The sequence below is a fragment of the Amblyraja radiata genome, chromosome 20, assembly GCF_010909765.2.
Source record: "Amblyraja radiata isolate CabotCenter1 chromosome 20, sAmbRad1.1.pri, whole genome shotgun sequence".
Classification (NCBI taxonomy): domain Eukaryota; kingdom Metazoa; phylum Chordata; class Chondrichthyes; order Rajiformes; family Rajidae; genus Amblyraja; species Amblyraja radiata.
Window position 1 is genome coordinate 37,173,572 of NC_045975.1, and position 17,546 is coordinate 37,191,117.

General features: G+C 50.2%; 1 protein-coding gene across 2 annotated transcripts; it reads left to right on the forward strand.

Annotated features, from left to right (window-relative positions):
• Positions 1-1,704: 1,704 nt before the first annotated feature.
• rapsn (receptor associated protein of the synapse) lies at positions 1,705-17,396 on the forward strand. Of its 2 annotated transcripts, XM_033038400.1 has the most exons (6): positions 1,705-3,294; positions 7,576-7,674; positions 9,151-9,273; positions 10,945-10,998; positions 14,494-14,693; positions 15,521-17,396. In XM_033038400.1, the coding sequence occupies exons 1-6, from the start codon at positions 2,605-2,607 to the stop codon at positions 15,591-15,593; spliced, it is 1,239 nt and encodes a 412-aa protein (XP_032894291.1). In that variant the 5' UTR covers positions 1,705-2,604; the 3' UTR covers positions 15,594-17,396. The 2 variants fall into 2 exon arrangements, with proteins under 2 accessions (XP_032894291.1, XP_032894292.1); XM_033038401.1 differs by lacking the exon at positions 9,151-9,273 and having other exon boundaries at positions 2,421-3,294.
• Positions 17,397-17,546: the final 150 nt, after the last annotated feature.

Here is a 17,546-nt window from a genome sequence, read left to right on the forward strand (position 1 = left end):
GCAGCGATCCAGGCCTGGCTGTTGGGTCCCTTTTCTTCTCGGCGATCCCTCGCCAGGTCTCTCTTTATCCTAGGCGGCCCCCACTGGGTCCCTCTTTGTTCTCAGCGATTCACCGCCAGGTCCCTCTTTTCTCTTAGTGGCCCCCTACTGGGTCCCTCTTTGCTCTTGGCGGCCTCCTACTGAGCCCCTCTTTGCTCTCAGCGCCACCCCTCCTCCCCAGGTTGCTCTCGGTGCCTCTCCCTAGGTTGTTCCCGTCGACTCCCCACTCCGCCAGGTGTCGCTGCGTTGGACTGTGCGTAGAGTTTGTCATTATCTGTGGAGGTTCCACCTAATCCCAGTGTTGCAAAGGGTCTGCCAATGATGCCTCACCATGTGCCAGTCAGATGGACATTGTTGTACCATCTGTTCTTTGTGGAAAGGTTATTCCAAACCAACACCTTTGACCACAAGTCCATTGGGCAGTGGTCAGCACGGAACATCCTGGAGAATCAGGACTTGATAAACTGGGGTAGTTCCTTCACCAGATTATATGGCAAAAGGTCTCATCACTGGAACTAACCAACAAGCACCGAAACTTTACCTGGCTGGTGGTAGAATCCAGTAAAAACTTACCATACGTAGGCACTATCCTAGTTGAGTATAAGAATAGGAGATTACACTCTGTCGTTATGTCGTTACACAAGAGTCGTTATGTTTCTGGCAAACTCATGTCCAAAGTTGCTAAAAATGTAGTCTTGACTTGGCCATAAAGGCCAGTTGTCTTGTGGCATCGCTGAGTCAGAGTTGCAGGGGTCAACCTAGCCAGGCAATGTTATGGTGACCTCCACAGCTGCTCCATTCTGTGTGCTGCTCCAGGTCACGTCCGATCAGCGGACTGGGAACGATGCCTGATCTAATTGAGCCCCAGACTGCTGCGAGGCCTTCTGCGACCCACTCCACGGATACATCGACCCACCAACACAATCGTCCCTCACCTCTCGCGACCACCACTCCACTTTCGTGCCCTGCGGCTCCCGAACGCAAGCTCCGAACACCAGTGATGAAGTGTCAGAATCTTACACTGCACTTGAGCCAGCCGCTGTGGGGAGAAGATAGTTGCCCTCCTTACATAGCGTATATGTGCGAAGAGGGTGTGGAGAAGGATGCAAGGTTTCTTGTCACGGTTCTTCCCAAGCAGTTGGGTAACAGATGACTGATTTGCCAGGGACATCCTTGGAGATGGACATCAAATGCAGTTGGAAAACTGTCAACTCGGTGAAAGGCACTCCTTGGTCTGTCTGAAACTTGTTGGTCTCCCAGCACAGCGAGATGTCCTTCGGGTAATGTTGCCAACTGGCCCATTCCAGAGTGGATCATCCTATCATCTATCAGCCTAGGGAGCTTTATGGGTAGCAAGGATGTTTTGTATAAAGATAGGTGCGAATACTGCGTCTATCAACATTGAACGTACAGCCACAAATGTATGAACAGTTTTTGCACGATTTTTGTTTTGTATATCTTTTATTACCAATAAAGTTTATTTTTGGAGGGAAAAAATATGCTGCGAGGCCTCGGATCTATTTTGGGGGGGAATTAGTTGTTTGAGCTGCTCTGGGGCTGGATTTGCCGGCTGCTGTGGGGTTGCAGATTGTGTTTTATGGGATGGGGTGGGTATATTTGCCTGGGAGAACGCCAGTTGCTGCGGACATGAACCAGGTGAGGAGAGGTCATCGCCATGTCCCTTCTTTCCCCAGCCACCGAGTCACAACAACTGGGACTGGCTCAAGCCGAGCAGAGCTGGGAGCCGCAAGGTACTGCTGTTGCAATCTTGAGCAAATCACGAAGGCGTGGAGAATACAGAGGGTCAGGTAGCATCCGTGGAGGGAATAGACAGGCGATTTTTCAGGTCGCGACCCTTCAGAGCCGCAAGTCGGCGAGGCAGGTCGGCAGTCGCTTGTCTTCTTTTCACAGCCGTTCATGTCAACCGATGATATCCAACTTGCGAAACAAAAATTAAGTTACCAAGAGTTGTCAGGAGTGGAGCACGTTTGTAACTGCGACAGCGTGGACAGGGATAAAAGCCTCTTAAACGGCACCGTCTTGTCTGTCTTCACCACCACCTCCCTCTGCTGCAGCAGCTCTGACCTCCACCTCCCGCGGCTACTGCAGACTGACAGCCGTGGCTGCAGCCCTCAGCTCGCCGACGGACACCGACAGCTGCGGCCGCCCCCAGCCTCCGCCCCCCGGGGTTAACGAGTTCCAGCCGCGCCGACCCTGCTGTTCAGACGCCGGCTACCGCTGCAACGAGCCGTGCTTCGCTCCACAGCAGAGTGTAGCCTCTCCGCGGCCCGGTCCCCACTCCCCTCCCCGCGGCCCGTCCTCCCCGCCCCGCTCCCTCCACGGCCCGGTCTCCACTCCCCTCCCCGGTACCCGCTCCCCTCCCCAGTACCCGCTCCCTCCACGGCCCGGTCCCCACCCACTCATTCCCACCGAACCCTCTCCACCGCGGCCCCCCTGTCTCCACATCGCCACCGCCCAACCCACTTATTCCAACCGACCCCGAGACTCCTCAACCCCCCCCCTCGGCCCATTCCCTCACCGCGGCCCGGTCCCCCCGGCCTGACGATGGGCCAGGACCAGACCAAGCAACAGATCGAGAAGGGCCTTCGCCTCTACCGCTCCAACGAGACGACCAAGGCGCTGCTGACATGGAACCAGGTGCTGCTGAAGAGCAGGGAGGCTCCGGGCCGGTTCCGGGCGCTGGGCTGCCTGATCACAGCGCACTCTGAGATGGGCCAGTACCAGGACATGATGCGACTGGCCCTGGGACAGACCGAAGTGGCGCGGCAGATGGGCGACCCCGACGCCCTGACCGAGTCCTACCTCAACCTGGCCCGCAGCAACGAGAAGCTGTGCCAGTTCGCCAAGACCATCGCCTACTGCAAGACGTGTCTGGGCACCCAGGGCGGCTCGGCTGGGCTGCGGCTCAACGGGCAGGTATGCCTCAGCATGGGCAACGCCTACCTGGGCCTCAGCGCCTTCCAGAAGGCCCTGGAGTGCTTCGAGAAGGCGCTGCGCTACGCCCACAGCAACGACGACAAGATGCTCGAGTGCCGAGTGTGCTGCAGCCTGGGCGGCTTCTACATACAGCTGAAGGACTACGAGAAGGCGCTCTTCTTCCCCTGCAAGGCGGCCGAGCTGGTCACCGACTACGGCAAGGGCTGGAGCCTCAAGTACAAGGCCATGAGCCAGTATCACATGGCGACGGCCTACCGCAAACTCTGCCGCTTGAACGATGCCATGGACTGCTGCGAGGTCAGTGGACGGCCCTGGGCGGGGATAGTGGAGGGAGAGAGGGGCCCGGGGTGGTGTGGGGAAAGTTGAGGTGAGAGATGGGGGATGGATGGATGGAGGGAGAGAGTGGAGGGGCGGGATGGAGGGAGAGAGGGGCCAGGGTGGGGGTACAGCAGGTGTTTGGTCGGGCGGTGTCCCCATGGCGGGCGGATCATTAACCTGGCGAAAGGCCTGCAGATAACATTGTCTACATGGACCAGGGGGCTATTGACAAAATTTCACTTGGGACACTGGTTCAAAAGCTTAAAGCCCAGAGAATCTGAGGCAAGTTGGCAAATTAGATCCAGAACACTCCAAAGACGTACAGGTTTGTAAATTGTAACAATTGGTAAATGTAAAATTTGTCCCTAGGATAGTGTTAATATGCGGGGATCGCTGGTCGCTGCAGACCCGGTGGGCCGAAGGGCCTGTTTCGGCGCTGTATCACTAAACTGGTTTGGTAATAAGAAGCAGAGTTTGAAGGGTAGGTTTTGCGATTGGAAGCCTGTGACCAGTGATGTGCCACAGAGAGCATCAATAGGAACATTAATGTTTGTTATATTCATTAACAATCAGGTCGTGAATGTAGGAGGAAAGATGAGTAATTTTGAAGATGATACACTAATTGGTTGTGTTGGCGGTGGTGAGGAGGAGAGACTTGGGTTGACAGGATGATGATGATCAGTTGGTAAGATGGCCAGAGCAATGGCAGATGAAATGTAATCCTGATACTCTTTGACTGGTGGGATCTAAAGTATTGAGGAAGATAGGGAGTTTGGTGTACAAGTGAGAAAGCTCTGAGAATTCTGAGTGCAAGTAAATGGGGTGGTGAAGAAGACATAGAGAATACTTCCCTTCAAAGGAGCATGGGGCATTTGGTACAACTTTAAAACTGTAGAAACAAAGAACTGCAGATGCTGGTTTACACAGAAGTACACAAAGTGCTCTATTAACTGAACGGATCAGGCAATATCTATGCAGAATATGGATAGGTGCCTTTTTGGGTCGGGGCATTTCTGCCTGATTGTAGGGGGGAAAGCAAAGCTGGGAGAGACGAGAGGCAGGACAAAGCATGGTAGATAACAGGTGGCCACATGTTGGGGGGAGGGGGGGGGGGGGGTGAATGAAAGACAAATGGTTTAAACAAAGACCAGAGATTACAGGAGGTATGAGACAGACGAATTGAAGACTTACAAATTGAGAAGCCAGAAGAAGGAATGTAGGCAGAGTGGGGGAGGGAATAAATAGGTGTGTTCAGGGGAGAGGGAGACATTGGGGGTCTGGGGGAGGGGAGAAAGGGTAAGGTGGGAGCTGTTAGAGGTTACCTAAAATTGGAGAATTCAATGTTCAAACCTTTTGCTACCCAAGCAGAACATGAGGTGCTGTTTCTCCAGTTTGCGTGTGGCTTCACTCTGGCAATGAAGAAGACCTGGGACAGAAATGTCATTACGGGAATGGGAAGCAGAGTTAAAATAGTTAGCAACCCAGGAGATCCAGTAGGTCTTGACGGACCAAGTATAAGTGTTCCACGGAATGGTCGCTGAGTCTATGTTTGGTCTTGTCAATATACGGGAGGCCACATTGGGAACACCGGCTGCAGTAGATGAGGTTAGAGGAGGTGCATGTGAATCTCTGTCTCAGCTGGAAGGACTGCTGGTGACCCTGGATGGAGGCAGACAGGTGGGCAGAGGGGGTGGGGTAGCTCTGTTGGTGAGGAATTAAATTCAGTCCCTTGCAAGGGGTGACATTGAAACAGGAGATGTGGAGTCAGTATGGATAGAAAAAAGGAATTGTAAGGGTAAAAAGACCCTAATGGGACATCTACAGGCCCCCAAACAGTGGCCTGGATATAGGGTGCAAGTTGAATCAGGAGTTAAAATTGGCATGTAGTAAAGGTAATGCTACGGTTGTTATGGGAGATTTCAACATGCAGGTAGACTGGGAAAATCAGGTTGGTACTGGACCCCAAGAAAGGGGGTTTGTGGAGTGCCTCCATGATGGGTTCTTAGAGCAGCTTGTATTGGAGCCTACCAGGGAGAAGGCAATTCTGGATTTAGTGTTGTGTAATGAACCGGATTTGATAAAGGAATTTGAGGTTAAGGAGCCATTAGGAGGTAGTGACCATAATATGGTCAAGTTTAATCTACAATTGGAGAGGGAGAAGGGTAAATCGTAGGTGTCAGTGATACAGTTGAATAAAGGAGACTATGGAGCGTGACTGGAAAGATACCCTAGCAGGGATGACAGTGGAACAACAATGGCAGGTAATTCTGGGAATAATACAGAAGGTGCAGGATCAGTTCATTCAAATGAAGAAGAAAGATTCCAAGGGGAGTAAGGGGCGACCGTGGCTGACCAGGGACGTCAGGGACATTATAAAAATAAAAGAGAAGAAGTACAACGTAGCAAAGATAAGTGGGAAGCAAGAGTATTGGGTAATGTTTAAAGAGCAACAGAAGATAACTAAAAAGGCAATACGGGGAGAAAAAATGAGATACGAAGGTAAGCTAGCCAAGAATATAAAGGAGGATAGTAAAAGCTTCTATACGTATGTGAAGAGGAAAAAAATAGTTAAGACCAAAGTTGGACCCTTGAAGTGAAAAAGGTGAATTTATTATGGGGAACAAGGAAATGGTAGATGAGTTGAACAGGTACTTTGGATCCGTCTTCACTGAGGAGGACACAAACAATCTTCCTGCTATACTAGTTGCCAGAGGGTGACGGAGGAACTGAAGGAAATCTACATTAGGCAGGAAATGGTGCTGGGTAGACTGATGTGACTGAATGCTGATAAATCCCCAGGGCCTAATGGTCTGCATCCCAGGGTACTTAAGGAAGTGGCTCTAGAAATCGCAGACGCATTGGTGATAATTTTCCAATGTTCTATAGATTCAGGATCAGTTCCTGTGCTTTGGAGGGTAGCTAATGTTATCCCACTTTTTAAGAAAGGCGGGAGAAAACGGAATTATAGATCAGTTAGCCTGACATTGGTGGTGGAGAAGATGCTGGAGTCAATTATAAAAGATGAAATAGCGGCACATTTGGATAGCAGTAACAGGATCGGTCCGAGTCAGCATGGATTTACGAAGGGGAAATCGTGCTTGACTAATCTTCTAGAATTTTTTGAGGATGTAACTAGGAAAATGGGCAAGGGAGAGCCAGTGGATGTAGTGTACCTGGACTTTCAAAAAGCATTTGATACATAGGAGATTAGTGGGCTAAATAAGGACACATAGTATTTGGGGTAGAGTGCTGGCATGGATAGAGAATTGGTTGGCAGACAGGAAATAAAGAGCAGGGATTAACGGGTCCCTTTCAGAATGGCAGGCAGTGACTAGTGGGGTACCACAAGGCTCGGTGCTGGGACCACAGCTATTCACAATATACATCAATGATTTAGATGAAGGGATTCAAAGTAGCATTAGCAAATTTGCAGATGACACAAAGCTGGGTGGCAGAGTGAACTGTGAGGAGGATGCTATGAGAATGCAGGGTGACTTGGACAGGTTGGGTGAGTGGGCAGATGCAGTTTAATGTGGATAAATGTGAGGTTATCCACTTTGGTAGCAAAAACAGGAAGGCAGATTACTATCTAAATTGTGTCAAGTTGGGAAAAGAGGAAGTACAATGGGATCTGGGCATCCTTGTTCACCAGTCAATGAAAGTAAGCATGCAGGTACAGCAGGCAGTGAAGAAAGCAAATGGCATGTTGGCCTTTATAACACGAGGAGTTGAATATAGGAGCAAAGAGGTCCTTCTGCAGTTGTATAGGGCCCTAGATAGACCATACCTGGAGTATTATGTGAAGTTTTGGTCCCCTAATTTGAGGAAGGACATTCTTGCTTGCATCTCCTGTGGTGGCAAGGGAAAGAAAGTACTTGGGATGGGGATGGTGTGGGTGAGGGACAAGGGTTTATTAGGGATAGTCAGCACAACTTTGTACGTGGAAGATCTAGTGGAAAAGCTGATTTAGTTTTTTGACGATGTGAGCAACATGTTTAATAAGGGCAGTGCTGCAGATGTATATTTGGATTTCAGTGAGGCATTTGATAAGGTTCCACATGGTAGGCCACTCTGGAAGGTTAGATCCCACTGGATCCAAGGAGAGATTGCTGACTGGATAGAAAGTTGGCTTTATGAAAGGAGGCAGAGGGTGATGGTGGATGGTTGCTTTTCGGACTGGAGGCCTGTGACTAATGGTTTGTCTGAGGATTTGGTGCTGGGCTCATTGCTGTTTGGGTCAGGGATGTTTCTCTTCCTCAGGAGTCGATGAAGATCGCCCTGCAGCACCGAGACCGCCCCCTGCAGGCCCTCTGCCTGATGTGTTTTGCGGACATCCATCGTCAGAGCTCCAACGTCGAGGTAAGGACGCGCCTGTCCCCTCCCCGCTCCCCTGTGGTGCTGGTCAAACTGGGGCTCTGAATGAACCATTGATGTCCCACCATCAAGTTTACACCTCACAGATCTGGGAGTTCTGGACAGCATGAACCTGAGGCACTGCATTAGGTGCACTGAGGCTCACAGACTGGAGAACAGGGTGTATTATTTAGTTAGTTATAGGTCTGTAACAGAACTAACAGCAAACCTTCCTCTGCCCATATTGCAGTGTAGCATTAAAATGACCACAAACACTCGATGGTGTAACTCACACCAGGCTTCTCCTGTTAGCATTGTAGCCTATACTTAATTGTATCTTTTCCTGCCTGTAACTGGCAGCCAGTACGTTCTTCCTGTGACCATGTGGGTTTCCTCTGTGCGCTTGGTTTCCCACCACATTCCAATGACGTGCAGGTTTGCAGTTAACTGGCTTCTGTAAGTTGTCCCAAGTGCATAGAATATAACTTGTTTACGGGTGATAATTGGTTGGCACAGACATGGTGGGCCGAAGGGCCTGTTTCCATGCTGTATCACTAAACTAAACTAAAATCTTAGCGCCCCCTCTTCCACACCCTTTCGTTGACCCTCATTCCTCTTCAAACCAGGACAGGACCTTCCCAGTAAATGGTAGAGTCTTGGGGAGTGTTGTAGAGCAGATGGGTCTCGGAATGCAGGTACGCAGTTCCTGGGAAATGCAGTCACAGGTATATAGGGTGCTCAAGAAGGCTTTCAGTACATTGGCCATTAGTCAGGGTATTGAGTAAAGAAACAAAGAACTGCAGATGCTGATTTATACCAAAGATAGACACAAAGTGCTCGAGTAACTCAAGGGGTCAGGCAGCATTTCTGGAGAAAATGGATAGACAATAGATGCAGGAATATGCCATTTGGCCCTTCGAGCCAGCACTGCCATTCACTGTGTTCATGGCTGATCATCCACATTCAGTACCCCGTTCCTGCCTTCTCGCCATATCCCCTGACTACAAATAGACAATAGAAAGGTGACATTTTGGGTCGGGACCTACTTTAGACAGTCTGCCTATTGAGCATGGATGCTGGCACGCTACGGGGACTGTCTTTACATCGTTTGTACGTTTCCCCCGTGATCTGCGTGGGTTTTTCCTGGGATCTCTAGTTTCCACCCACATTTCAAAAACGCACAGGTTTGTAGGTTAATTGGCTTGGTAAAATTGTAAATTGCCCATAGGGTGTACAGAACAGTGTAAATGTGCGAGGATCACTGGTTATTGTGTACTCGGTATGCTGAACAGCCTGTTTCCGCCCTGTATCTCTAAACTGAAACTAGTAGTGTTATAAAATCACAGATTTTTGTCGCCCGGACATTATAAACCCCCGCCAGTGTCACGCATGTGCAGTGTCCAGTGGGTCTTCAGCGAGGTGTGGACACCGGTCAGTGTGACTAAGCCTCGTGGTGTTGGTGACCCCTGCCTTCTTTTGCAGAAAGCAATTCCGCGATACGACTCTTCACTGAACATCATGACGGATATCGGCAACCGTCTGGGTCAGGCCCAGGTGTTGCTGGGCATTGCCAAGTGTTGGCTGCTAGAGAAGGAGGGAGACAAGGTAGGAGAGAGTAAAGGAGGTCAGTACACCCTAGTTCCCCTCGTTGAGGGTGAGGGAGGAGTAGCCGGGGCAGTGTGCAGAGCAACTGCAGTTATAATGATATGTCCGTCACCAACCGAGGCACCTGGAAGGCAGGGCATAGACACAGCTGGCTGAGGGTGAAGGGGTGGGTGAAAGTGTGAGAGAGAGGGGGAGGGTGGGTGGGTGTGGGTGAGGGGGTGGGTAAAGGTGTGGGGTGGGAGTTGGAAGGGGGTGGGGGCAGGAGAGGGAGAGGCTGGAGAAGGGGTGGGGCATGGGCAACAGTTGTTGGGGTTACAGTCACCCAGGTGGTGGATGTGCTGCGAGTGGGTGCAGCGAGTCAGTGTTTCGATGGGTCCAGAGAGGAGGGTATGTGTTTTACCCCAACCTGTTGCCATCAGAGAATGTGTGTGTGATTCAAATGGCCTCGCGGTGCCAAACTCATTGTGTGGAGGTCTTGGTGTGCACGTAAAACTGGCTGCCTCGCCTCCCTTCCCGGCGCTCTGTTTCCCCCACAACTTGTCGGTGTCCAGTTTCCCTCACCACCATCACTCGCCGGCGCTCTGCTTTACCCCCACCCTCTGCCCCCAGTGCTCTCTCTCCCTCCCCTGCCCTCCTCCCTCCATTTTGTAGCTCAACCCATAATGCCTCAGTAGACGTTCCCACCAGTGTGACCTCTCCGAGTACTGCCGTGACATTCTCCCCGATTAGTAAAGCAACTCCTCCTACTCTTTAACCCCTCTCTATAATCTTGTGTGAAACGTCCAAACCTAGGCACGTTGAGCTGCCAGTTCCTCTTGTAATCAAGTTTCTGTAATGATCACATTACAATTCTAAGCACTGATCCAGGCTCTAAGTTCATCATCTTTACCCACTGTACTCTGAGTATTGAAGTAAACGCTTCAACCCTTCATTCTCCTCATATTCACAAACCTTTCCCTGCCTGTCTTTCCGTTGATACTTACTTACCATGTCTTCCACTTTCTCATCAGCCATTCCATTTGCTGACCTGCAGCTCTGGTTCCCACTCCCGTCATTCTAGTTTAAACCCTCACGAGTATTACAAGCAAACCTCCCTGCAAGATTGTTGGTTCCCCCACCAGTTCAGGTGCAACACGTCTCTTTGCAGGTCACCTCTGCCCCAGAAATGATCCCAATGGTCCAAAAATCTGGATCCCTGTCCCATGCAGCAACTCCTGAGCCACGCATTCATCTGCCCCATCCTGCTATTGCTCCCCTCACAAGCATGTGGCACTGGCAATAATCCAGAGATTACTGCCCTCAAGGTCCTGCATTTTAACCTTTTGTGTAACTACCTATATTCACTCTGCAGGTCCTTATTCTTTTATCTACCTATGTCATTTATACTACATGTCACAGTTCACACACTGCATCTCTCCAGGGTTTACTCCACACAACACCAATGTCTTTGACTTACACTCACTCCTGAAGCTAAACTACACGTCATATCTGAAATAGCACTGCTTCTCACTCGCGGCCCTCTGCATCTCACCCGGGGACTTACCCCGCCATCCCCACCCCCATCTCCCAGGGTCCAGTCTGCTTTCCTCATTTGACACTGCCTGGCATGTCACAATCACTCCTGGGTTGACATTGTCTGCCATTCACAAATGTGTTCTTTTTGTTTTGTAGAGTTTACAGGCCGTGCGTAAAGCAGAGGAAGTGGCAGAAGAAGTGGGAAATAAGGTAACAGTTGATTTTGAATCAGCCACTGTGTTGGAAGGCCAACAAGTTTTGGGCTGATCAAAAAGCATCTTTCACTAGGTTGATGGTCTTCCAGTAGCACTTGATGTCCGTGTCTGAATGTGTTTCTTGGAACAGCCTGTAAAGCAGAGAGTCCTCTGGTACGCAGCTGTTTGGGATGAACCGCGACAATGTCCCATGCATCATCCTCCAGACCCTCTTTGCAAATTCACACCCGGCGAAGAGGTGGACAACCGTCTCCTCTCCTTAGCGACCGTCCCGAGGGAAGCTTGCATCGTAGTAAGATTCCAGCGGTACACGAAGGCTCTGACTGGAAGGGCCCTTCTCACTGCCAGCCAAGCAAGGTCTTGTTGCTTGTTGGTGAGTTCTGGCGATGACGTATTTTGCCAAGCATTGACACATTGAGTGCCTGCAGTATGTTCCGTGCTGACCACTGCCCCATGCATTTTTGGTCAAAGGTGTTGGTTTGGAAGAGCTTTTCCACCAAGAATAGGTGGTGCAGCAATGTGCAGCTGACTGACACATTGCGCAGCATTGGTGCCGGGCCTACTAGGGACTGTGACGCACCACTAGGGGTGCCGCATAATGGCAGCCTCTGCCGACAGTCTGTCTGTTTTTTCCATCTTTTTTATTTTTAGTGTGTTTAAAAAGTATGTGTTGAAGTATTTCTTAGTATTTTTATGTGGGGGAGGTGGGTAGGGTAAAGAGGAAACTGTTTCCCAGTCACTTCCTGGCGAGGAAGCGACTATTCTCCGAATGGTTTGCTCCCAGCCGCGGGCGGCGCTGACTTCAACATCGCGGTGTCCTGGGATCCCTTTGCCAAGGGCCGCCAGTGTAGAATCTCCGCCCAGCCCAGCCTGTGGACTTCGGGAGCCACGGCCTCTGGTAGGATGTAGCCAATTTGGAGGTCCAAGCCGCTGAGGATGTTCTTCCATTCCGACGTTGGAGTTCCATCATCCTGGCGAGAGGGCCTGAGCATCGGGCCGCCCGTAGCAGCAACTGCGGAGGGCTCGGGAAGCCCCGACCACGGGTGAACAACAACGGGGAGGATGGCTGAACTCTGGTGCCTTCCCTCACAGTGGGGAACTTTGATTCCGCTGTGTGGGGATGTTTGTGTTAAAGTCTATCATGTGTTGTGTTCTTTATTATTCGCATGGCTGTACGGTGACCCCAAATTTCACTGTATCAATTGGTGCATGTGACAATAAATGTCTCTTGAATCTTAAATCCTTTGCAATAACAGGGAGTTGTAGAACCTCAACAGGTAATAACCCTGGTTCTACGCACAGCTTAATGCAGCCACACACGAAGGTGGCCATCAGTGTGAGGGCAATGTTGAGCATATATTTGCCTTCATCATCTGCTGACGTGCATCATGACTAGTCAGATCTGCTCCATCTTTGATCCTCGGGTGAACTGGAAGACCCCTGGAAGCAGGGGAAGCAGGGGACAGCGCATATCTGTGCCAAGTATAGCACCCCAAGAGGTAACCACACCTGATGACCAAATTGTTCCCAGTTATTGAGAGTGAGCACTACTTCCACAGTCCCAATTTGTGCTTGACCTTGGCTATCCACTCCAGCCAATTCTTGTGGTGCTCCTCAGCTGCTGCGAACCAGATCGCCAGCACCTTCAGGTAGTCAGACCTGATGGTGAAGGGAAGGAAGATCGGTTGGGCCAGTTGTCGAACAGCAGGGCCTCGATCTTCCTGCAATTGACTGGCTCCCATTGCCAACTCAAAATAGGTCCCATATGCTCAATTTGCGGACCGACCATGGATCGGAGTAAAAGACAACAACGTGTCCATGTGCAGGGAGGTTTTGATCTAAGTGCCTCTACTGCCTGGCAATGTCAATCGATCTCTCTCCTAAGCTCTGACTTATCGTCATCTGTAATTCGCCCAACAACAGTGAATTTTAAGATGGAGTTGGAACTGATCCAGCTACACAGCCATGAGTATAGAGTGAGTAGAGCAGGAAACGGTGCGCAACCTTGAGGTGCTCCTGCGCTGATGGTTATTGAGGAGAAAGTATTGCTGTCAATTTGTATAGATTGTGGTCTGTTGATGAGGAAGTCAAGGATCCAGTTGCAGAGGGATGCCCAGGGACACAGTTGTGAGAGCTTGGAGGGGATGATTGTGTTGAATGCCGAGCTGTAGTCTCTGAGACGCAGAGTTGCTGCCTTACAGCAAAATGCAGCGCCGGAGACCCGGGTTCAATCCAGACTACAGGCGCTGTCTGTACGGAGTTTGTACGTTGTCCCCGTGACCTGCGTGGGTTTTCTCCGAGATCTTCGGTTTCCTCCCACATTCCAAAGTTGTACAGGTTTGTGGGTTAATTTGCTTGATAACTAAAAATTGTCCAACTTCCTGTCCAATAGTTCCTGGTGGACGCGTTGGAAGGTACAAGGGAGCACTGTGGCCCAGGCTGAGAGATCACTGTGACCCAGGATGAAAGATCACTGACCCAGGGTGACGGGAGTGTGAAAGGTCCACTGATCCACTTTGAGTGATGCAGTGGGACCTTGTAGAAACATAGAAAATAGGTGCAGGAGTAGGCCATTCGGCCCTTTGAGCCCGCACCACCATTCAATATGATCATGGCTGATCATCCAACTCAGTATCCTGTACCTGCCTTCTCTCCATACCCCCTGATCCCTTTAGCCACAAGGGCCACATCCAACTCCCTCTTAAATATAGCCAATGAACTGGCCTCGACTACCTTCTGTGGCAGAGAATTCCACAGATTTACCACTCTCTGTGTAAATGGTGGGGTTGTGTCACGTCAGCCCTCTCGAGGCAGGCCACATGAGAGCCCTGTGTGCAACAGTGGCTTGCTCCCCAGACTGTGACTTAGGATATGGCCAACTGCGTCTGAGACGACGGCATGTCTGTGCGTCCCTGTCCACGTGAACCTTGTTGTGACACAGAGTTCACTTGTGGTTTGACTGATTGTATTGAACCAGGGAAACGGGCCTGGACCTGGGATGTGAGTGAGACCGGGCAATGTGACCAAGGCTGGGTGTTCCACATGATGACATAGGTTGTGGGACGGAGGTTTGTGTGAAAGGAAGGCCAAATTGTGTAAGAGGAGGTGGGTCCAGTGGCTTCACCACCTGTCTTTTTGACTTTGTCTCACACTTTATATCTTTGTTTGCAAGTTTGTCTTTACGTCTGTCTCTCTGTCTGCAATATGTGAATTGATACCTGTGTGTGCTTTCAATTCCCTGATTGTGTGTATGTGTGTGTGTGTAAATATGCTTTTGCATAGCTTTCTTTTGGCGTGTGTGTGTACTGCAAGTGTATGTTTTAGTGTGTGTGTGTCTCCATATGTGAATCCATGGGTAGCTGCGTGCATTTGTACGTGTCTGTGTGTATCTCTAGGTGCTGTGAGCGCCTGTGTGAGCATCTTTGTGTCCAGCTGCATATCTGTCTGCGCGCGTAGTGCTGCTGATGTCCACGTTCTGTGTCCCCTCCAGCTGCTCCTGCTAAAGGCACACTGCTTGTGCGAGGCCATTTATCGAGCCAAGGGTTCCCTTCAACTTCTCCGAGACCATGTTGTCAAGTTCCACGAGTGTATGGAGGACATGGAGTTATATTGTGGGATGTGCGGCGAGTCGATCGGCGACAAGAACTCCCAGCTCCAGGCGCTGCCGTGTTCCCACCTCTTTCATCTAAAGTGAGTAAATGTTGTCCAGTTAAACACTGGAACCAGGAGACTGTTGCTGCTACAAGTCCTGTTCCACCACTAACTTCATCCTCGGCCCCGTAACTAAAACTGAAATAGACTTTTTGCAATCATGGTGTCACTCATGGCTTCCGGGCTGACTGACTCGCGTCCGGCCTCCGGGGCTTTATTCTCCTCGCCCCCAGAAAGGGCGTTACCTTCATGGTGACTGACAGGCGAGAAGACCAATCTGCTGATCTCATGATTTTTTAAACCTTCATAGCTTTTCTATTATTTCAACGATCGGAACAAAATCTTGGCGGCTTGGAGCAGAGGAGAACGGTGAGTAAAGTGGCGAAAAAATCCTAGCGATATAGGGTAGCGCTTTTGTGCAAATTTAATTACAACGCAGAGCGGAAGTGGTCAAGATGAGAGTTTTGGTAATAGTATAGATAGATATAAAGCTAGCGCAGGTACAGAATGGAGAGAACTGAGTCCACCAGCCGTGAGTGACTGAACTGTGAGTCCAAGAAACGCCCACAATGTCCATACTAGCTCTCTGGAAACTAGTTCCTTCGGCCCACAATACCCATACTAGCGCTCCAGAAAGCCCCCCCCACTGGTCACCAATATTGGAATTGGTGGAGAGGTGGAATATTACGTTGGGGGACCAGCCCTCCCGTGTGAGAATGGTCCCACTTAGTCTAGTCTATTCTAAATATCTTGGCTCTTCATTGGTCACGTTGGGGAGGTTGAGGAAACTTGACTGAGACTTTCTGCCAGTCATTAAGGGATCATACACAACAAACCACTTCTAATCATCCACCCTCTTGTTCCAGATGTTTGCAATCCAATGGAACCAGGGGTTGCCCAAACTGCAGGCGGTCATCTGTGAAGCCAGGTTACGTGTGACAATAGAGTCCCACTCGCGCCAGAACACGTGAAGACGAACCTTTGTTTTGGCATCAGCCACGAGTCGTGGTTTCAGAGTGTAGAAGGCAGCAAAACGTCCGGGGAAGATATCTCCTGATCTTATCTCACCAGAGTCAGAAGTTACCTCACCCCCCGGTGAGACCTCGGCCACAGACGGCATTAGGGTTGGACCAGACGTTGGAAATCAAAAAAATGGCCTTAGTTTGTGGGTCTTTTGGAGAATGATGAAAACTCCTTGGGGCATCTGGTGCCAGGCGGTGGTGCGTGTGAGACTGATGCCTTGGTGTGGTTTATTGGGTCACTGTCTGAGCATCTCCCTGGTTTCTGCTCCCTCTGCTGCTGGAGATGCCAGTACTGCAATCTGAAGGACGTGTATTTTTTTTTATTGTTGTCAAGTGTACCGACGTACAATGAAAAGCTGTAATTTGCATGCTATACAAACAGATCAGATATATGATACATACATGCAAATCAATTCACACTCGAGTACAATAGACCAAAGGGAAGGTACAGAATGCAAAATATGTCTCCTTTTTAGATTAACATTTCATAGCATTCAGCATGAACAGGGAGCACCCCTTGTCTGATATTTGTTGAAACATTTCCTTTCTTGTGCCTAAAATGAAATACTGGAGGAACTGGAGCAGTATCAGAGAAAAGGCACTGAGGCAGGTCCCGACTGTCGTTTCCCCCCACAAGCGGTTCCTCTAGAAGGGTGTTTTGGGCTCCAGATTCCAGCATCTGCAGTGTCTGGAGTCACCTCCTCAGTGGGGGTGGGTTGGGTGTGAAGGGGGTCAAGGGACATGGGATTTTGGATGGGATGGAGAGGCAGAGTGCAATCTCCACTTTATCCCCAACTGCACCCCAGCCACAACCTCGCCATGTCCTGTCCCTGTGAATCCTGGCACTGTCTACATCAGCAACCATGTCTTAGTCCAACATCTCATCCTGAAGGCTGACCTTGCCCCAACAGACCTGACACCAGCTCATCCTCCCAACCTCACCCCACCCCACCCTGGCAACGTTTCATCCATTGTACGTCGACCATCAACAGCATTCCACACCTGACCGCATCATGCTTCCGCCGCAAACTTTGACGTGGACCTCCCTCAAAGGCTGTGACCCCACTTCATCCCTGACCTCTGCTGTTCCCCGACAGTCCCAGCCCTGACCGCCAGAGTCGCAGCCACAATCGGCTGATTCAAACCTTCCTTGCTCCCTCCCCCGCAGCCCAACCACAGACGAAACCCACCCTCACGGCCCAACTCCAGAACCAAGCCCCCCCCCATCACTCACGGCCCAATCCCAAAATAACATTCTTCACTCACAGCCCAATCCCAACCGTAAACTAACCATACTTCCTCTCTCAACCAGATCTACTGATCCTTCACGTCATCCTGAGCTCCCATTGCATTGCAATTCACCTGATTACACTGCCTGTGATTCCACTGATGCTGGATAATGTTACTGTATGCACTCCACCGGATCACACTGTTACCTGTTTATGCTTCCCCCCTGATTAGACTAGCTGCTGATTACACAAACCCCCTGATTATCATGAGGCTTGTTTAAACTGCCCGATTGTACGAACCCTCACTTGACTGCACTGTCACTTGATTCCACTGCTGCCTGATTACATTGACAGCTTATGATATTGTTGTTTGATTACATTATGGTTTGATTACGCTATGGTTTGATTATACTGTTGCTTGATTACAATGTTGCTTGATTACATTCTGGCCTGATTAAATTGATAGCTGATGATGCTGTTGTTTGATTACACGGTGGTCTGATTACATATTCTGATTACATTACTGAAGATGGACACAAAATGCTCGAGTAACTCAGCAGGACAGGCAGCATCTCTGGATACAAGGAATGGGTGACGTTTAAAGTAGGTGGGGTCCAAGTGAGAGGTTGAAGATGGATGCA